The sequence below is a fragment of the Stylophora pistillata genome, chromosome 8, assembly GCF_964205215.1.
Source record: "Stylophora pistillata chromosome 8, jaStyPist1.2, whole genome shotgun sequence".
Lineage (NCBI taxonomy): Eukaryota > Metazoa > Cnidaria > Anthozoa > Scleractinia > Pocilloporidae > Stylophora > Stylophora pistillata.
In genome coordinates this window covers 935,795-957,500 of record NC_142526.1, presented here as the reverse complement: position 1 = coordinate 957,500, position 21,706 = coordinate 935,795, and the positions used below count along the sequence as shown (strand labels likewise).

General features: G+C 36.9%; 4 protein-coding genes across 5 annotated transcripts in view; 1 reads left to right on the top strand and 3 right to left on the bottom strand.

Annotated features, from left to right (window-relative positions):
- Nucleotides 1-3,750, bottom strand: part of LOC111346423 (uncharacterized) — a 5,671-nt gene extending 1,921 nt beyond the window's left edge. Inside the window, exons 1-7 of the mRNA XM_022953714.2 lie at nucleotides 3,223-3,750; nucleotides 2,248-2,306; nucleotides 1,754-1,865; nucleotides 1,292-1,339; nucleotides 834-929; nucleotides 192-446; nucleotides 1-32 (exon numbers count right to left, since the gene is read on the bottom strand). The exon at nucleotides 1-32 is cut by the window's left edge and continues 268 nt beyond it. Coding sequence (XP_022809449.1) covers nucleotides 1-32; nucleotides 192-446; nucleotides 834-929; nucleotides 1,292-1,339; nucleotides 1,754-1,865; nucleotides 2,248-2,306; nucleotides 3,223-3,601 — 981 coding nt within the window. The 5' untranslated portion in view covers nucleotides 3,602-3,750. The remainder of the gene's footprint in view (nucleotides 33-191; nucleotides 447-833; nucleotides 930-1,291; nucleotides 1,340-1,753; nucleotides 1,866-2,247; nucleotides 2,307-3,222) is intronic.
- Nucleotides 1,279-16,607, top strand: LOC111346470 (leucine-rich repeat-containing protein 34). 2 transcript variants are annotated; one of them, XM_088730625.1, is made up of 10 exons: nucleotides 1,279-1,380; nucleotides 5,750-5,837; nucleotides 6,623-6,736; nucleotides 7,252-7,335; nucleotides 12,756-12,884; nucleotides 13,040-13,135; nucleotides 13,343-13,497; nucleotides 13,728-13,883; nucleotides 14,895-15,021; nucleotides 15,308-16,607. In XM_088730625.1, exons 2-10 carry the CDS (start codon nucleotides 5,811-5,813, stop codon nucleotides 15,422-15,424), a joined length of 1,005 nt encoding a protein of 334 aa, XP_088586751.1. In that variant the 5' UTR covers nucleotides 1,279-1,380; nucleotides 5,750-5,810; the 3' UTR covers nucleotides 15,425-16,607. The 2 variants fall into 2 exon arrangements, with proteins under 2 accessions (XP_088586751.1, XP_022809493.1); XM_022953758.2 differs by lacking the exon at nucleotides 1,279-1,380 and adding an exon at nucleotides 3,886-4,140.
- Nucleotides 8,684-10,751, bottom strand: LOC111346434 (piggyBac transposable element-derived protein 4). Its single transcript, XM_022953723.2, has one exon. It carries the CDS (start codon nucleotides 10,711-10,713, stop codon nucleotides 9,040-9,042), a length of 1,674 nt encoding a protein of 557 aa, XP_022809458.1. The 5' UTR covers nucleotides 10,714-10,751; the 3' UTR covers nucleotides 8,684-9,039.
- LOC111346461 (peroxisomal membrane protein PEX14) lies at nucleotides 15,941-21,640 on the bottom strand. Its single transcript, XM_022953747.2, has 12 exons — nucleotides 21,566-21,640; nucleotides 21,439-21,486; nucleotides 21,257-21,341; nucleotides 21,049-21,107; nucleotides 20,865-20,926; nucleotides 20,638-20,740; nucleotides 20,327-20,432; nucleotides 19,788-19,813; nucleotides 19,478-19,540; nucleotides 18,552-18,640; nucleotides 18,029-18,228; nucleotides 15,941-17,643 (listed from the first exon to the last, which is right to left on the bottom strand). Exons 1-12 carry the CDS (start codon nucleotides 21,575-21,577, stop codon nucleotides 17,261-17,263), a joined length of 1,236 nt encoding a protein of 411 aa, XP_022809482.1. The 5' UTR covers nucleotides 21,578-21,640; the 3' UTR covers nucleotides 15,941-17,260.
- Between the last annotated feature and the right edge of the window lie 66 nt (nucleotides 21,641-21,706).

The following is a 21,706-nucleotide window of genomic DNA, read 5'->3' as shown; positions in this document are numbered from 1 at the left end:
GGTTGATATGCGGTAAACAGGTGCTGGCTTGCCTATTTTAGAAGAAGAGATTGAAGATAAATACCTTAGCTAGTTCCATGTATTTCGTCTGCATTGCAAAAACACACTAAATACAAGAATGAAAAGATTGTTTTGGTTGACCCACAAATCTTCCCCGGAAAAAGTAACGAGAAAAAAAACAAGATTCTTACTTTGGTCTCGACTCTTCTCTCTATGCAAGGATGAGCGACTTCCCCTCTTCAGTGAAGATACTAATCTCTGGCCCATTCGTTTCCCAGCAGTTTTATCGCTCTCAGCTTCTTCATTGTCCCATAAAGTTACACTATCTCTTGAAGTTCTTCTTTCTTCTGACCGCCCAAGTTTACGTAAGCATGTTTTCCGTTTTGAGTCCTTCGACTTGTCAGGAACAAGATATCCTTTAACGTAGATGTGCGACATATTGTGACCTAAAAAAAGATTTGCAATGGTACTTCAACAATTTTTAGAAGCTCTGCAGGTGAATTTCAGTTTGATGGTAGCGCCGCACTGAACTCTGGGAGTGAGGCAACTTCTTTTTTTTTCCAAGCTTCTAACTCCCAGAATTCTGCGGAGTGCCTCCATAATTTTTTTTTCTACTTGTGTACGTAACGTATAACGGACTTCACAGAGAAGGCAGGAGGTTGTTCATAGTCTTTTATTAGGATGGATTAGCCATGTTAATGAAGATTTGCATCTCCTTTCCAAACAAACAACCAGGTGCGTATGAAAATATATAAACTTCATATATTCATTGTAACCAAACAACCAGGTATTAGTAAAAGGTATTTCATTATTAACATAAAAACACCTTTTACCTGCAGGAAGTTTCACATCTTTAATTTCTCCAACGTGAATATCCAGAAAGCGTCTATTGGGGCTAAAATCTAAAGAGACTTTCACTTCTCCAGGCCCTACAAAAAATCCATAACAAAAAATAAAGAGGGTAAATATATTTTTGTCATATATTTGTATGTCTAATTTTATCAAAGATACGTATGATGTGCGATCCTCGCAGGCCTGTACGGGACTCGAACCACTGACCTCTGTGATACTAGTGCAGCGCTCTACCAATTTCTTTCAGGACTGATTTTCGCTATTGCATAAATGGCGCTATCTACTGCGAGGATTGCACATCATACATATCTAATACTGCAGTTCAAAATATATGAACTTCATATATTCATTGCATCTCATTTATCAAAGATATATTTTTCTGCTAGGAGAGTGTGCAAAAGTTAATTTGTCAGCTTTACATACAAATGTGACTGGTCACCTGGTTGATATGCAGCATATGATGATTCACAACAGCTGTCACTGGAACCTAAAATACAGAAGGAAAAAAGTTAATATACATTACTGACGGTAACTTTGATTTAAAACCGGAAAATATGAAATACTAAAAAATAACAATAACAATAACAGGTTGTTTTGACTGTGTGGGTTCATTTATTCAAGTCAGGTTTACCACCCTTGCATGTACATAAATTATGAATCAGCTTTGTATAAACTTCCTAGTTGTGGTCTAAAAATAATCCTTATTATATATACTAATCAATATTCACGACTCTCAAAAATATTTTTCAGATATATTCATTGAACACCATTTTGGCAAAACTTGCACATACATTTACTATAACAATTGTAAAGTTATCTCACAGCAGACAAAAATTTCTCCCAACTAAATTTCTGGCTCTCTTACATGTTCAACATGACGAGAGTCTTCCCAGCCAATTACCTGAACTACTTGACGTCATACTTTCACGCGAGCTCTGAGAACTGTCTGACCACGGTGATGACTGCCTATGCTTCTTCAGAACTGGGCTTTGGCTTGCTTTGGGACCATATAGCTGTAATTCAAGGAGAATCAATCGTTTTAAGATTATATGAAAAAAAAAAAAGACAGCTTCAAATCTGCCAATGAACATTACATATACAACAGAGAAGCCAAGAAGAGAACAAAATGTTTAGTACTTGAAATATTGCGATTCCATAACAAACTACCGTTTCAATAAGCTGGGCTTCAGTGTAAAATACAGTTTTCAAAATAATTCCCATTTCTCTAACAAGAGTTGGGCTCTAACATTTTTAGCGTAAACAGTGGCCTTAAAATTATCAAAACATTTTGAGATTTCAGCTGATGCCGAAACTTTCAAGTGATATTAGAGCTATGTTTGGAGATAGAATGGCAGTTATTTCTTATCCTGGAGATGTTTGGGCCTGTTAGCTTACCTTTCGAACAGAGTTTTCTTCGACTGGAGAAGGTCTCACAGTTATGAACTCTTCAGCACCTAGAATTAGACAATACCATGATAGATTTAAGTAAGCTGGTTAGCAAACAATTATTGAAAAGTATATATATTGATTGACTGACTCGATTAGGAAAGCTGAATACAATTAGACATAAGTTTACATAAGCAGAAAAGAAAATAAGTACATGGAAAATGTGACAACGCCCCAGACAACTTCGATATTTTGGGGCACAATGTCGCAGCTTTGGTTACGCGATTGTAAGCGAGAAGAACACTCACTTTTCGATTCAACGACGGCCGTCAATCGAACAACACAAGACAACAAGAAATATGGGATTTACTGTGAACCAGGTTGCAATATCACTGCATTCTCCACTAAGTATCCCTATATGTATACTTTCTATCCATATGTTAAGATTTTTGTATGTGTTTATCAAAAAAAAAAAAAAAAAAAAAAAAAAACCAGCTGAGCAAGATTCAATTAACGAAACATTCCAAACTCTACAGACATGATTTCATTCGATTGAACGATTTTTTGTCATGCATTTAGACAAGAAACTGCGCAACTCACAAGAGTTCCTGGCAATGTCAAAGTTATGTACTTTTTATCTAAATATAGTTTTGACTCGCAGTTGACGTAACTTCGTTTGTAAATCACATATCTTGCCTATACGTATGTCCATGCGATTTCGCTATTAACATGATTGGAGCTTTTAACTTAAACATAAGATCAACCTACGGTATACCAAATATACTGTTGTGTTTTCCTTGACTGGAAAATGAACAAAATATCACATGGATGCTTACTGATCAGTAACAATGGAATCACAACCAGGTTCTTAAGTCAGCGCGCTTGTTTTAGAGGGTACGTGATTGTTTCCTCCACAAACAAGAACGTCTTTGAATCATTCGTCTAACTGATTAATACCTCGATTACCAAATAGAGTTTACTTACGTTGCCTCGCAAGAAAGTCCAAGCAATCATCGCTGGCACAACTCTGAGGTATTTTTCCTTCAGCGTTCTTTAAATCCAGCCGAGCGCCAGCGCGCACTAGGCTGCGAACGACTTCTAAATGACCATTGATTGCGGCGAGATGGAGAGGGGTACATCTTAGGCTATCCTGAATATTTGGATCGGCACCACCTTCAAGAAGTGCGATTGTTATCTCTAGGTTGCCACAAGAACTGGCTTCGTGCAATGCAGTCCTGCCATTTATTCCCAGGGCGTCTGGATCTGATCCTTCTTTAATAGCTGCGCGTACCAACTTGAGGTTGTCTAGTCGGGCTCCAACGTGAAGTTTACTTTCCTCTTCTTGATCGGCGCGGATTGTCATATTCCCTGGGCAAGAATATTTTGTTTAGGTTATCTAGACATCTATATATATCAAAGATCTAGAAACTTTGAAGTTTTTAGGTTCAAGCGCAAGGGCATCAATTGTTTCCTTTCAAAACTTCTTGTTGAATAGAGCAATTCTTCCTTGGACGTGAAAATTAGCAACGTGTCGCCTTGGCAACGAGTAAATATTTACCTCGGCTTTTATGAAATCTCTTATGATTGGTCAAAAATTTGTAACAATTTGTTTAGCCAATCAAAGTATATCTTATATCTAAAGTCAACAAGAACGCAAAGAGACATATTGCTAAGCAACCAAGTTCAAAATGGCTGCTGATGGCGGGAACATTTCTATCGCTGCTTGAAGAAGATCTTTTAAGTCCTGGAAATTGGAGCAAATATACTCCCTTTGCTAACCCTTAAAATGGGTGACGCTGCTTCAACGAAGGAAGATTACCTTAAAGTCTGTGCCGAATTGGAGAAAGAACCCGATACGGGAATCTTAGCTGTTTTGAATTCTGCAGTAGATGACAATTTTCTGTGAGTTTTAAGTTCTTGCTTGCATTTTCGCCCATCACAGGAACAAAATAGTAGGATTAAGTAATTTTGAACTTGGAATAATTGAACTGATCAATGAGAAATTGAACAAATCTTGCTTCACCTGCACGGAATGAAAATTTGAAGCTTTTAGTTAGCCTGGTGAGGTTAAAATAAACTACAGCTAGTTTAAGATTTTCCGTGCATCCAGCTGTGGGTTGATACTAAACTACACGTTTCCATGGGTAACGTGATAACTTTGTTAGAAGCTCGGGATCAGGTGTAACCACACACAGTAAAGACCTTTCTGAATGTATAGTCTCTTTTTCTGTGGTTGCTAAGCAACCATTATATTAGCAACAATGCTAAAGGCACGTTTATTCCACCCACAAGTTTGGTTTCATTTGATTTCTCATGGGACAGTGAAAAGCATTTAATTCCTGCTTTGTTTTGTAAAGTAGTTTGTTAAATGTATTGAATGTTGTCGAAGACATCAACAGGAGAGCTGTGAAATTAAATGTACGAGGCTTGCGTAAAAATGTCAGTTTTTTATTAGAAAAGTGAAAGTGTTTAGGTGTATTCAATAAATCAGGGCCTTTTGAGCAAAATTGATAGATGGAATTCTCATAATTTCAGTCTTTTATCATTGACTCTAGTGGAGTACCTGAAATAGTTAAATAGTTATTAACTTGCTTGAAATACCCAAAGCTGTAATATGGACAGTATTAGTTTTATTTGTATTACAGTAGAACATCCTCAATCGCTTGAACGCCCACTTGCTGCACTGTGATAGAACAATTTTCTCTATACAATAATCAACATTTCTACAATTCATGGAACCCCACTAACTAGATCTCCCAAGGGAAATAAAAAGTGGTTCAAGTTAGCAGGCATTTGACTTATTGGGTTGGTGCTAAATTTAAATTATTCTGTTAGTACCTTTTAATAAAAAAGGAATCATGTTTTTAGCATTCTTACACAAGGAACAGTCTTTTGTGTATATTTAGTGTTTTTTTTTTTTTTAAAAAAAGGTTAATTAAATGAAGTCTGGAAAGTTTGGTTAAATTTATTAGGTTTTCATAAATGTTATCCAGTATATGTCATTTGGGATTAAAGGTTGAGAGCTGTCAATCAGCTATGTTCAGACACTTTGATGTTTATTCACTAATATTAATATTTAAAATGGGAGTTATCTGGGTAAATTTGAGCCAAGGGAAAGTAAGCTGATCATCCATTTACACCAGCTGTTCCCTCTGGGTTTCAGCTGATTCATCTATCACCTGGATAAATAAAGATTTTTATTTTACTTATTTTAAATTAATTTGAGTTAACAATTAGTTTGGGTTAATTGGGTTCAAGTTAGCTAATGGTAAATGACTGGAAAAGTGGAGTCAAGTCAAAGGGAAGTTAATCTTGTTCAAGTTAATTAGGCAGGTTTTTAGTAATAATTACTTTTTGAGGTAAAAACATACCTGGTCAGTAAAAATTTATAAAACAAACTGATCAGGTTCATATTGTTCTCATAACATCATTTTTTGAAGTAAAGTATTCAAAACATGTCATTTTTCTGAACAGATGAAGAATTTTCTCAAATATGTTGTTTTTTTAACAGGGATCCCATCATTGAGTTTGACTTGTTCCTACATGGTAACAAGAGGAATGAACGCAATGAAATGTACAGAAGAAGACTTACTGACGAGGTACTGATTCAATAGCGATATCAATCACTGCTGTAGCAGAACACCAATTTCTTGGCATTTTCTCAAACTTCTTACGATATTAGAAACCAAAAACATGCTTCCCTTTCACAAGTAAACATGCAGGTCTATTTGTATGTTTATCAGATATAATGAAATATATGAAGTTCATATATTTTGAACTGTGGCATTAGATACATATGATGCACGATCCTTGCAGTAGATAGCGCTATTTAAGCAATAGCGAAAATCAAACCTGAAAAAAATCAGGCCTGCATGGGATTCGAACCACTGACCAATTGAGCTTGTTAGCTCAATTGGTAGTGCGCTGCACTAGTATCGCAGAGGTCAGTGGTTCGAATCCCGTACAGGCCTGATTTTTTTCAGGTCTGATTTTCGCTATTGCTTAAATAGCGCCATCTACTGCGAGGATCGTGCATCATATGTATTGTATGTTTATGTTTATCAAGATGTGTGCAGTGTAATACCCAAGAATCACATTATACTCAGAGTTGTATCTATAAATGAAGTTGTTGGCTGAAATTTCAAGAGGGGCTGTTGAAGGATTCAATGATAGTAGGTGTGTAACATCAGCAATACCTGCTGTGCTTTTCCAAGCAATTGCCAGTCAAAAATGCAGCCGGTCATCACTGCTTTTTCCTCCCGTGAATTTTGCTGGAAGCCAGCATTTAGCATATACTAAAGATTGTCCATCTCCAAAAACTGTATAACACAAATCATAGGAATGATATGATGAATACTAATGATGTTGTTTTTTTCTTGTTCAGGATGCATCCATATTGTACAAGACATTAAGAAGCAACACTTTTATAATTGGACTTGATTTAGGATATAACTGTATTGGAGATGATGGAGCCAATTTGATGAGTCAACTTCTCCAGGTATAGTTTTGATAATGACCCACTAATAGTTATTTTGTGGTTGTTGGAATAATAATACAAGAAGAAACAAAGGAACATCTTCCATAATTATGCTAAAGGAGGTGACGTAGAGTATCCTACAATTTTAAAAATAGACAGTTTCTAAAGAAACTGTGGTGGTATTACAAGAAAATTTGGTTTTATTTACCGAGTTGACATGAAAAGTGGTCACCGTAAAGAGTAGAAATGTTTCTATAGCTTACATTTTTAGTGTTAGCCTTTCATCAGAGAGAATGATGAAGGGCTAATGCTCGAGAGGTCAGTATTTGAAACCATTCACAGTGGCCAAGTAAAATTTATCTAATGATCAATTCATGATCAGTTGGTTAAAGAAAAATTATCTTGTAAGATTCATACGAGAATGACTTTTTCTGTTTAAAATGATCCACGGAATTACTGTTGCAATAGAACCCAGGTAATAGCTGAGACAGATAACTGACATTACTGTCAGTAATAGCTGACTCTTTATCTTACAGGAGACAGTTTGTCTTCAGTGGTTAGTGTTAAGTTACAATGACATTGGACCTGCTGGAGGTGAGGCAATTGCAAAAGGATTGCAGGTAATTCAAAACATTTTTATGAGCTAATTCTGCCAAAGAGAATACAGTTGTTAGAAGGCACAGTATAAGTGCTAACCCTGGGATAAATTTTTTTTATCTAGATTTCTCTATTCCTGTGTTCAAAAGCCTTTTTCGGATTTTCTTTAATTATTTTTAGAACATCAAATCATCAAATTGTGGACAAATTGCTTTTTAAAGCTCTCAGATCCGAAATCAGATCTCACACTAGAGAAATCCAAATAAAAATTTCTTCTAGGGTTAGCGGGTGTCTCGAAAACTCAGACTTCGAAAAATCAGACCTCAGACCTGAAAAACTCAGACTCTCTGAGTGTCTCAAAAAACTCAGACCCGAAAAACTAAGACCCTCTGAGTGTCTCGAAAACTCAGACCCGAAAAACTCACACCCTCTGGGAGTGTCTCGAAAACTCAGACCCAAAAAATAAAACATTTATACCACGTGAATGCCGCAAGCCGACTTGTTGACTTTTCATCGATACAGTGGCATTATGTGCATTGATCATGAAAATTATCTGCCGAGAAAAGAAAAAACAGCTTGCGGTGTTAGATTCGTGCAGTGATCATGAAAATTATAATCAACATTCGTAGAGATTTTTCTTTTCGTTATCGTATAAGCCAAGTTTATATCCACAACGTGTCGTGTCATTAGAAGCCATTCGCAAGGTGTGTTGCGTGATGGTTCCCTGTACAAATGTAGGAACGGCGTCATGCGACAGTAGTGGCGGATATTTGAAACTGGATACAACCTTTTGGGGTCCTTATACTTCCCTCATTTTAAAGAATAACTGACTGTGTATAAACGGTTCTTTGTTTATGTTTTCGCGCGTGACAATGCCAATTATCGTCAGGAATTTCCCCACTTGTGATTGCGTTACAAGAGCGGTAAATTAAACATATATGCGCAGGGGAGATCAATGGGAAATCAGATTTCGAAGTCGTGGCCAACGAAAAGGGAAATAATTTATTGTCAGGAATATACCAAAATATTCGGGAAAAGAGCTACTAAAGTGCCCTTTAATTTATGGAGGAAACAAAATTTCAAACTATCCCTTCGCCGCGCGACGATTTTCGATTTTTTAACACGTTGCGAAAGCGAGATGTTGTCAAAAGATTTGCGGTCGAGAATGCGTAGTTCGGTCAGATTTAATCATTTTTACAAAAATTGTTTGATAACCATTCCAGTTTCTTTTAGGTTAGAACGTCTGAAAGCTGTTAAAGGCAGGAGAAGCGAAAAATACACCCGCGCGAAATACAAAATTGTGAACGGCAAAGCTAAGAAAACCCAATGGGGCGCACCAACACTTAAAAACAAAACATCAGACAACAGCGATCGGGTTTCCAATCAAGATTTATTGAATTAAAATTCAGCAGCCAAACTTAGTAAAACATCTGCCAATGGAGACCAAACCAATTGAATTGCCAAAGCGAAAAAAAAATAATCCAAACTCGCAGCGACACGAAAATTTAGCGAAAATTTAAAGTACGCTCCGCAATAAATATGAAAGCCATAAAAAGATCAAGGCAAAATCGGAACCAATCAAACAGCCAATCCAGGATAAAAAAGGCCAAAACAAGAACCAAATACTTAATTATACTTATCCTCTCGTGGTTGTTTGTTTTCTCTTCTCGTCGGGCACTAATCCGGTGGAAAATGACTTGGGACATGAAGGAAGGTTCAAGAACTATTTAACTATGGAAATCGTGAAAGCAAGTCTTACAAAGAGCTACGCTGCATTGTAAACACTGAAAAGTGGTCTCTACTGATCGACCCGACTTTGTCTTAATACCTGACTTGCTGCAATAAACGCAAACCTTCTTCCTACCTTCAATCTTAACTATGAAATGAGATCCTACGTTTCCAAGCTCTCGAGACAAATTCTCAATCTTACGGCGTTTAACTGAATTACCTACGGAAACTGTAGAAGAAAACCCCCCGATCAACTGCTTAGCGAGATTCATCCTAAAATTAACCTGTTTAACTTTACCCTCCCCATGTTCTCCCCTATAGTGGTTGTATAGAATGAAAGAATTGCAAATTGAAATATCAAATAAAAACCAAAATAAATACCTATACCACTTAGAAGAAGAACGACCCATCGAGTAATAGTTACGCAACTGATCTGCAAGATCTACGCCTCCCATGTGCTTATTGTAAAGATCTACTACAGCAGGCTTCGAAACCTGCTGATTACGCCTATTTACCACTACATCTACGGCTAGAGGACTAAGGTTAGAAGAAATTACGCTAACGTCTCTCTTATCGTGCCACTTGGTGAAAACTACATTACCCTTTTGGCGAACCAATTTCTGCCCGGGACGCAACTTATCTTTGGCACAGGGAGGCAAGTCCTTACGACTACATCTTACGGTGGCACAAGCATAAGTATCATTACTTGCTAAATGTTCTAATAACTTAACTGAGCTGAAAAAGTTGTCAAAAAAAACGTGGTGGTTCTTATTCATATAGGGCCTAATCATACTAGTCACCACGTCGTACCCCAAGCCGTAAATTCTTGGCCGCTGGTTTGGTTCTTTACCTAAGTAAACATCAAAATTTAGTACGTAGCCATTACTAGAATCGGCGGCCATCCAAACTTTAATACCATACTTAGTGGGCTTAGCTGGCATATACTGTCTAAAAGATAACCTCCCCCGGAACCCAATCATACCCTCATCTACGGAAATATTCTTACTGGGCAGAAAATTTTCCCCGCATTTATTGCGAACATAATCTAAAACGGGTCGAACTTTGAAAAGGCGATCGTAATCTCTATCGCCCCTAGCGGGCTCCTTACTTGAATCGTTAAAACGTAAATAGCAACTTAATTCCTCAAACCTATTCTTAGCCATTACCTTCTTAATGCCTGGATTTCCTAGAAATTCATCGGTTGACCAGAAAAAAGCATACTGTGGAAGCTTAACAATACCCATAATTATAATTATTCCGATGAATGCCTTCATTTCTGCACGCGTTATGGCACGAAAACTTTCAAATCGATCACCTAACTGTTGGTGCGCATAACGATTACTTTCCTCGACTATTTTATCCCATAAATCATTACCGATGAAAGCTAAAAAAGCATCTAGTTCATTAGGATTATTTAATACTACATTAATGCCTGTAGAGGCGTGGAACTGGGGAACTTGGATATCGTCGAGCTGGTCAGTCCAGCGAGCTTCTTCTTCTTCAGCATCTGTGTCATCGTCTTCAGCCTCTAAACCATCTAAATCTAAATCCGAATCATTACTTAAATTTAACCTATCCCTGTCTTGGTCATCGAATCCATCAAAGCTTCCTTCATCCCCCGAGTCTTCGAAAAGTGCCGCGACTCTGGGATCTACTAGAATCTCGTCAGCCATCGTCAACCGCACGCGCTTCAACGTGAAAATTTTAAAAGTCACGATGTCAAAATCTGGGCAAAGGAGGCCAAATGATTGGATAATTATCCTCCTAAGTCACTATGGCAACAAAACACAAAGAGCCACAACGGGAGAGTGGTTAGGGTTGTTACGCACGGGCGGTCACGGGCGGTTCATGTGTCAATGGGACAACATAAGCTTTTAATCAATATTCGTGGTCCATTACGATGAGACATTATCCGTTCATGGTTGCATTCTTCAAGCCACACGAGTTATTTTCTTTCCTTTCAATAAATACCCTTGAATGTACTTACTGTATGATTCACTAAATGCTTTTTGGAAACGACATTGCAACAAAACTGAACACTGAAATAATATTGCAAGTGTTTGTTTTGAATTTAAAAGTACACATCCAAAACGATTGGTTATAAAATCGATTGCTGGTAAAACCACACTTGCTCAACCAAATGACAGCAATCTCAATCCTTTTACAGACAGACATATCATTTAGATTACAGATTTAACAAAAAACGACTTCTCGACCATTAATGGTCTATTCTGCTCAAAATTCAATGCAGGTGACTCAATCGCGACAATTTTTCGAAGTATAAGGACCGCGAAAGGTTATATCCGCTACTGTTGGGTGATGCCGGTCCTCAGTATGTTTGTACAGGGAACCACGCAACACACCTTGCGAATGGCTTGTAATGACACGACACGTTGTGGATATAAACTTGGCTTATACGATAACGAAAAGAAAAATCTATACGAATGTTGAGTATAATTTTCATGATTGTTGCTCGTATCTAACACTGCAAGCTGTTTTTTCTTTTCTCGGCAGATAATTTTCATGATCAGTGCACATAATGCCACTGTATCGACGAACAGTAAACAAGTCGGCTTGCGGCATTCACGCGGTGTAAATTTGTTTTATTTTCTGGGTCTGAGTTTTTGAGGCACCCAGAGGGTCTGAGTTTTTCGGGTCTGAGTTCTGAGTTTTCGAGGTCTGAGTTTTCGAGACACCCTAGGGTTGGCACTTGTACTGTACTGCCTTCTAACAACTGTGGTTCTCTTCTTTGGCTGAGTTAGCTCATAAATATTAAATAATTAAATAAAATAAATCACACTAACCCTGGATTATCTTAACCTACATACAGCTCTTAACGACCAAGCTCAGAAAATATTCAGCTTTAGCAACAGACAAACATCTATATATATGTGAGGTTCTGTCACTTGACATCCATCTTGGTCCCAGATTGTGCATGTCACTTTTATAGATGAGCCCCTTACAATCTAACAGAGCTGTAAAAAAAAAAGAGTCATGTATTGCTACTCCCAAGGAACAGTGTGGTCAAGCATATAGGGCCTGCATGAGGGGATCAGTTTTAGTTTCCTACTTTCCACCCAAATTTCCAGTGCAAAATCTCAATTCATTGGCTTGTGTGGTTGTTTGTTAGTTGTGTGAAACAACTTGGTTCTGACAGCCTTAAAGCACACCACATAGTTAGTACTAACAATATATGATCAAATGCTAATAAAAAAAATATCAAACATAAGAGATACCTATCTACAGTCCACATGATCAAACATTTTCATCTTAGGGAATCACAAAAATGGACTGATGTTTTGAATACCGAGGTATACTGCCTCCCGGTTAGCTTAATTGGTTAGAGCGCTGGATTGTGTTGTGCGGGAGGTAGAGAGTTCGAGCCCCGGCCGGACCAATACTCATGGTCTTAAAATAAGTGAGGAGAATTTGCTACCTTTCTATCAAGAAATGGATAGATATTCTAGCCTTCTCAAATAGGTACGAATAAACCGTAGGCCCTGTCTCCTGCAGGGTTAGGGGTAGGAGACGTTAATTTCCTGTGCACGAGATTATTGTGTGGTGGGTGTCCTCCCCTGGGTGGTATAGGTGGGTGTTGCTCGGCATTGGCCCTGAAAAGCCCCTACGGGGAGTGGTCAATTAACCTAGTATGTATGTGTGTAAATATGTATATATGTATGTAAACGTTTCATTAATGGCTTGTTTATGATTTCAGGTAAATGAAACCCTTGGTAAGCTGAGATTAAATGGCAACAAAATAAAAAACAAAGGTGGAATGGCAATTGCTGGATCTCTTCAAGTCAACACTATGCTAGAGGAACTTGATCTTGGTGAAACGGACCAGGTAAATTGGTTTGGTTACAGGGGAGTTTTAATTTTGGCAATGCAGGGTGGTACTCAAGCCTGCTATTGGATAAGGTTTAAAAACTGGTTTTTCACTGCAACCTAAAGTCTAAGGTTTTTTTTCTTTTAATTACCAAAAGAATCATTCTGTTGCAGGAGATAGAAAGTATAATAGCCATAACCACTGTACTCAACTTCAACAACACGCTAAAATCTGTGAATTTGAACAGACCTATACTCTTTACCCGTCAGGTGAGCTAATATCTACATTTAAATATGTATTTCATACTCTTCAGTGTATTTAAATTACACAGTAGCAAAATCTAGCTTGTTGCATCTTTTTTCCATAGCATACAGTGGTCTATTGAGAGTTGCCATCAATGAAACATGTGTTGATCACTGTTTTTCTCATCAAGAAACCAAGTTGTTCAGAATGTTTACTTTTGATACAATTTTAAGGAGGAAACCACAGTTCATGTGGCCAAAATGCTGAAAGTGAATGTTAGACTACAAGAAATCCACCTTACACATTATGACATGAGAGATTTTGGTGCAGAGAGATTGAAGGAAAACCTTATGGATAACTTAGCACTGACACACCTGGATTTAAGAAGGTAATCATGAGTAACTAAGATGGGAAGTTAATACTCTGCTAATCTTTCATCCTGATAGCAAGGCTGTAATCATAATGATTGCACAATAACTTGCAAGCATTGTTTTCCTACAAAATATATTTTCTTGTAGAATTTACGCCTTATACGTCAAATGCAAGAATGGTGCTTTTATTGCAGTTGTGAAATACCTTTTGAATGTATAAACTTTCATGTGTATCCCCTTAACACAGCAACAACATTACAAGAGATGGTGCCAAACAGCTGGCTATCCTTCTGAAGAGCAACACTCCTCTAGAAGTACTGAACTTGGCATACAACAGAATTGAAGATGATGGAGCCATTGCTCTTGCTGATGCATTAGCTGCTTACAACACCAACCTTACCACGTAAGGATATTTAGCTTGTCTTCAGCTGTAAGGTGTCTAGGTGACCTTAATTATTACCTTTAGTTAATCGTTTGGATTACTAATCCCTCTAGTCACTTCTCATTCCATCTGCCTTTATAGTTCTTTCAATCACTAGGTTAGTCAGTAGTCCTTCCAATGAACTGGTCTGTCTTTCACTGACTTTTAATTCATCAGTCAGTCAATCCTTTAATCACTCACTCCCTTAATCAATGATGATGATAAACTTTATTCATGTGTCAATTATAAAATAGCAGTAATAAAACCACTAAGTAAGGACACAACAAGATAATTTAAATAAAATGACTAAGTATTAATATACAATTGAATAGCATAGCCTAAAATATAAGAATACCGGTAAATAGCATAAAATTTGTGGTCCGCAAAATTAGGCTAGGGGACCTTAAAATGTGTGTGTGGGGGGGGGGGGGGGGGAGGGGGAGGAATAGTCTGAGCCTAACTAAGATATAACTAAGAATCATGCACTGCAAACCAAGCAGCCCACACAGCCACCATCATCCATTCCTCTAACTACCCTCTTAAAACCCGCTAGTGAATTCAACGTCCTAGTACGGGAAGGTGGCTCAATTCATTGATCAAACAATCAAGCAATCAGTCAATGAATCTATCAGTGTAATTGTGAATGTATACAGACGTAGACTCACCTAGGAAGAACATGAGACTTATTTCCAGTTCTTGTGTCCTTTCATGGAGCATAAAGGCACATTCAGCCCCTTCAAGTGGAATAAATCACCTACAACCCATTCATTTACAAACATAATATAAAAGTTCCAAACTAAAAGGGAGGAACCATAAAAAAAAGGAAAAGAGAACAGACCAGAACTGTAAATTTTAGTGCTAACTTCAGAAACCTCAAAATCATGTGACCAACCAAAAAAGAAAAAATTACACAATTCTTGATAGAAAAGACATGAAAATTATAAGTTTGAAGGCAAAATGTACTTAACATCTTTCTACTCCTTTGTTTCACAGGTTGGTGATTTGTAGCAATAACATAGCTGGTAAAGGATTATGTGCTGTGGCCAAAGCAATGAGAAGCAATGGTTCACTTCATGCTGTTTACATATGGGGAAATAAACTAGAAGAATCAGCATGTACGGTATGTACAGTGGAACAGTACAATTCAAATTCCCACATTGGAGTGCATGTAAATGTAAAAATTATGGACAGCCAATTGGTTAACAACAACAAAAAATAGTGGTCAATCTGATCACTGATTGAGTTTTTACACCAGCACCAAATTTCAGTGAGACCAAGAGGTGCAATGAGAGAAAACATAGCAAACTGATAAACACTCTGGAACATATTGAATAATATTCTGCAGTTCACAAATACCAATAACATAGTAATCTCACACCCACTGTTTTGATGGTTTGTTTTTCAAGGCTTTTCAGGGTTTGCTGGATGGCCCCATTCCTCGTCTTGACCCAAGCAATACAGATGTTGAGCCTTATGTGGTAGATGGTGTGGTATATTTAGCAAGACTGTCAAGCCCCTTTTAGTTAGTAAAACTAGGTAAACTGTCCAAGGTATAGATAAGATTTTTTTGTACAAAATTCACCCAACTAGGGATTTTGTATCTGCACTTTTAGATCAACTAAAAAATATTGCAAGAAAACAGAAGATTTACATTGTCCATAGAAAGTCTCTGCAAATGCTTTGCTTAGGCCAAATTCTTCAAGCAGAAAAAAGTTTACTTTGTGACATGGAAAATTATTTGACATTGATATGAACTTATCATAAACTTAATACAAAAAAATCAAGGGACAAATGTTTGTGGCTTTAAAATCAGCTCAAGTACAACCATTTTCCAAGTTAAGATAGAGTATGTCCCAAGATTAATTACATAAATTATCAACATGTATGTCTCATGAACATCTGTTGCAAATTGTTATGGTGTTACTTTCAAGTTTTTAAGTGCTGTAGTGTACTTGTTAAGGCTTTCATGAATTTTCTTGGAGTGAAACTTCTTATCTAACACTGTTCCAATACTGTGATACAAATTAATTTAGAGTTGATTGACAGTGAGACTTAATTTTTATTGAATTAATGCTTATTTTTTAGTACAACTTGAGTTTTATATGAAAATTTCACCCTGGAAAATTATGCACATTTTATCCATCAAAATGAACATTATATATTCTATAGACAAGGCTAAAAGATTAGGAAAAAAATTATTAAAATGTTTAAACCAAACGTTTTCGGCTGTTTGCCATCATCAGGGTTGAAAATAATGACCGTCTGTACATACATATATGTCTCATGTGATATCATCAGGGTTGAAAATAATGACTGTACATACATATCTCATGTGATATCATCAGGGTTGAAAATAATGACTGTCTGTACATACATATATATCTCATGTGATATCATCAGGGTTGAAAATAATGACTGTCTGTACATACATATATGTCTCATGTGATTCCCATAATGACCGTCTGTATGTACAGACGGTCATTATTTTCAACCCTGATGATGCCAAACAGCCGAAAACGTTTGGTTTAAACATTTTAATAATTTTTTTCCTAATCTTTTAGCCTTGTATATAGAATAATTATCTTTTATTAAGTGAACATTATCGACAAAATGAACATTAATTGAGTTCTCATATTGGGAATCCTATCATGTAGTAACAGCAACAATAACTATGTTGTAAATAAAATGGGGTACTCCCTCACAGAGTTTGTGTAGTTTGAGGATTGTTTTCACAATTGAAAAGGACCTAATGGATATTTTATTTAAAGAGAAGTTTTTTTCAAGAAATGTTTAATGATAAGATTCTGAGAAAGGAACAGAGTCTTTCAGCACCTGTCCTAAACCCTAAATTTAAGGGTCTGTAGGTCTTTCCAGTGATGTTTCAAGTTCTTGGCTACAATCCTGTCCACGGACATTGATCTGTAACCCGCCCAATTCTACAGTCAGGCAAGCACCACACTGAGTAGTTGTGGCTGGCATCTGTGCATTTTCATGTGAATATATATAACTAAAACACAACTAAAACACTCTCCAACCAGCTCATTCTGAGTTTTTTGTTTGTTTGTTTGGATCTAATGGCTTAATAAAAGCTGTGGATCCACAATATAGTTTCCAAACTGATATTCAGGGTGAGACCTAAACTTGGTGTCCAAAAATTTCAGATCAGCTTGTTTACGGTTGAATCATACCAAAAATTCCCTCTAGATGTTGATGGAGATCCTTTCCACGAAAAGGTCAAATATCATCCGCCTTGACTTTTACTTTGATTAGGTTTCTTGTAGGTTCCACTATCAGTTTGTTAGAACCCCTTATCTGCTGCTTCCTCTGCAAGGTGAAGCTGTCACTTCAACACTGAATCCCTATTGCACAGTCACAACACCAATTGAATCACTGACACCTTCCTCAGATTCCCCAGTTGAATCTGAACGCAAACCTATATCAGAGGGAGCCTTGATACAAGTGGAGGAAAATGCAATAGACGTATCATGGAAAGAAGTATTCCCTGATAAATCTGACATTGAGGAAAGGCTTCCATCTGAACTAATAACACTTGTGTCATTAAGCATGGCATCATTGAGACTTTTCTCATCTACTGCAACTACAGTCTTGGGTGTGGCAGTAGATTCTGTTCCACTGCTAGATGTACCACTTTGGTTTGCAGGGCTGTTTTCTAAAGTCACAATATCTTGCATTTCTGTACTAGCCTCTTTTTCAACATTGTCAAAATGTTTGGATAACTCACCTGAAGCAAATAAAAAGTAGTGCACTTAAATCTCTAATTCTCTCTAAATCTTCCAATTAGGGTTAAGGGATACACCTTATGGTGAAAGGTGAAGGTACTGCCTGCAAAAAAGAAAACTGTTTTGCCTATCCAAGGAAGCATACACAGTATGTATCCTGTGAAACAGCTGGGAGTGTGCAAATAAAGGTTTCTTCAATGCATTTCAGATTTCCCTCAAAATTTTCTGCAACCAAATAATCACACTCTTGGGTGGAGATATGTACTGTAGGAGAAAATTGTCTAGCTCAATAACACACCATAATGACCTCCACTCACCACAAAATTTTCCTAGTCTAGTGAACAAATGAATAAACAAAGACTTAATGTGTAAACAAGTCAGACCTACCATTCATAGCACTATGCTCAAAAGAAGAAACTTTGGATAGCTCTTTGCTGTCTGATGACTCAGTTGTAACAGGCATTTCAGAGGAGTCAGCAAGGGAAGATGTTGTCCTTGTTCGTTCTGTTGAAGTAACGGCCCGTTGCCATGCTGGAATGCTTGGGGCACCTGGAGTGGAGCCCACCAAAGGAGATGGAAATTGTTTCCTTCACAAAACAAGATTTAATGTTCAGTTGAAAGCATTTGTTAGGGAATAATGCCTTGATCCTATCTGCATGTTTGACCCAATTAACCCTTAAAACTTTAATTTCTTGTTACAGAAAGACTGAGGAATCATTCAGTGAGATCATGAGAATAAAGGAAATAACCACCAACTCAAAAAGCTTTGACTGTTAAACAAATTCTTGTCAGTACCAATGGAAATGTATAGAGAACAGTAGGGGGAATATGCAAACTGATGTTAGGGTGCAACGAATGGATAACAAACTTGTTACTAATAATTATTCTTCCTTTTTTATGTTCTGCTCACCTGTTCAGAAGAAGACCTTTCAGTGAGAGAATCTCTCCTTTCAAATCACCAACAGTGTAACTTTCAGATGGTAACAAAGCCACCTTGGACTGTAAAAAAAAAAAAAAAAAAAACAGAGATCAAATGGTTTGAGTGCTTTGCACTCTAGATGTAAGGTATGAATCATTACAAAAGTATCAAAGTGTGGAGAATAACAAAATCAAATGGCGTTTTTGTTGGCATTTTTTGTAAGAAAAATTTTTTTCCCGTCCTTTTTATTTTCTCCTGGGGAAAAAATAACAATTGATACATGAATTTTTCTTTATGGACTGTAAGTTTTCTTTTTATTCTCTTCTTTTTTTTGTTTTTGTACCGCTCACCCTTGTGTTAATTCAAAATTATGAATGAACCCTTTCACCCCTAAAAGTTACTAATAATTATCTTACTTCTCCTTACACTGTCCTCCCTAAATAACACAGTAAGGTGATGAGAATAATGCAAATGAACAACAACCACAGAAGCTCTGATTGTTATGCAATTTCTCCTTGTCTGCTCCTTAGGAAATGTATGGAGAACAGTATAGAGAATATGGAAACTGCCCTTAGGGTGTAAAGGGTTAATTGCATACCAGCCATTACTGTGCTACTTTTTGGGCACAAGGTTGCTCAACTTATAGTCATTGTAATGGCAGCTACCAGCCACATGTGAGGCTAAATCCCAGGGAATAGACATTATAAAACATTCCCTCCTTCCCACTCATCTGCAGAATATGAAACCCTTAGGATTGGACACATCCTATTACTGCAGACCCACAGACTAACTGCTGAAGTACAGGCAAGAAAACTTTGGAGAGGGGAGGGCTGCACCAGGTTCTTTATCACTCTCGCCTTGTGCCAATGCTCTGTGAGATATGGTAATTTTTTTCAAGGTTTTTTTAAATTAATTACCTGTGTGGAAGCAAGGTCAAGAGCTAGGCTTTGAAGTTTGGTCTGCTGTTGCTCAAGAAGACCCTAAAAAAAAGAACACATACGAAAAAAGTTATAAACTCTGTGTGAAGAAGATGAGATTGGTGGTAAGGGAAACCATAATGGCTCCCATGAATGCACATTTGATTGACGGTAAGACACTGGCCACAAAACAATTAACAGCCACTTACCATTTACCAAAAAGTTCTACTGAGTTAGATACTATTCTAAATATGTGAGAGAACACGTTACCAAATTTAAAATGCTTCACATTTATTTTAGCAGAACTCACCTCTACAGATTCTAAGCTTTTTTGTACTTGAATGAAAAAAAACAAAACAAAAACAAAAACAACAAAATTAGAAACAAAAGTTAACTAAACTTGTTTTCTGCTTTTGTCTAGTTTGAATTTTAAGGTACAAGATAGTTTGTAAAATGCTATTGAATATATTTGTGTCAGTGAACCTGCTGCAACTTCATGTCATCTAATGATAAAATTGTGAATTAAACCAATGGAAATGAGGTAAACCAATGGAAATGAGGTAAACCAAAATAATTTTCGATAGTAAGTAGTGAACCAATAGATGTAACCTCTAATTTGCACTTTCTGATTGTGAAGGTTCAGTGTTCCAGCTTATCAATATGTATGTTGTAGTTCAATTTTATCCTTGGTTCAAATTTTATTTCCCTTTGTTTCAAACATTAACATGTTAATGTTTGTTATCATACATTACATGTTAATGTTTGTTATCAGACATTAACATGACCGAGAACAAAGGAAAATAAAATTTGAACCAAGGATAAAATTGAACTACAACATGTACATTGTACCTCTCTCTTCCATGTTGCCTTTTAGTTCAGTCACAGTTGTTTCTATTTTCTCTAGTTTCTCCTCCTCTTTACTTTTTGTGTGGTAAAAGTAGGGTAGAACAAATGTCTGAAAAAAAGACATCATTGTGCACCTGAGTTAATAATGCTAACAAGATAAATTCTAACACGATGAATATTTGATGAATATTAATTACAAGACATAATCAACATTTTCTCTCGAGGGAGAGATGACTTAGGATGTTCCATGAGCTTGCTTATAAGGATACTTATTTACAGTTAGCGCTGATATCAAATTAGATTTGTGGATTTACCTTGAAAAGATGAGCCAGTGTATATCCAATTCCTCCACCTAAGATTGCAGCTCCAACATAACTTCTCCATGGCACTGGAGGCAGAGGCAACCTTGAGGCATGACTGATAAAATAAATGGTTCAAATATCATTTTGGAAGCACACATATTAACAACAATCTGGAAAATACGACATGAGAATGTGCTGTGCAAATTAAATTCATCAAAGAAGTAAGTAAGTTAACTCACCCTGAAGATGGAGTCCTAATACCTCTCTGAGGTGGGGCTGGGGAATTTGATGGCCTTGATATCTAAAAGACAGAAGACAACATACACTGTACGCCATAAATTTACAGTGTTTGCTTTGACTGATGCTTTAACAAAATGATACTCAAAAAAAAAAAAAAAAAAAATTTGCAAGTAGCGGTATTACCTCATCAGATGCTGTTCCTGATACTCTAAGCGCTTCTTCGATTTCATCTTTGGACAATCCTGTGGAGAAAAATTCAGTGTATGTAGTTTTTTCAACATATTTTAGTGATCATACCTCTCTTCTGTACATGATCTGAATACAAACAGTGTTTGGCTGCAAACTTAACACACAATAATAGCAGCCTGCTTCTCTACAACGTTTTCAATACCTTTCTTCTCGAGAAACGCTTTTCGTGCAGACACTGGAGTTTCCCTTACTTTCGGATTTTGAAGAAACTTCACCGCTGTGTTAATCTATTGGAAAAGATTGGTAAAAATATGCTGGGATGACGATGCAATACTTGTTGAAATTTTTTACTCTTCACATCAACGCAATAAAATAATAGTATACTCTTTTCTGTCGCAATTCTTTCTCTTTCTCCACAGCAGCGTCATCGACCTTTACAGAGAATGATAACTTTTTCAGTATTCTCCAAAATAACCAATATCACAAATAAACTAAACACTACAACACCAACCTCAGACGCCATCTTGATACTCTTTCTCGTATCCAGTGCTCGTTTTCTAAACTAAGTGGTCATTGGATAAAATTGAAAAACATTTATCCAATGACAAAATCTGTAATATGTCTTCTCGTCTCTTCGCCCACAGTCTTACCT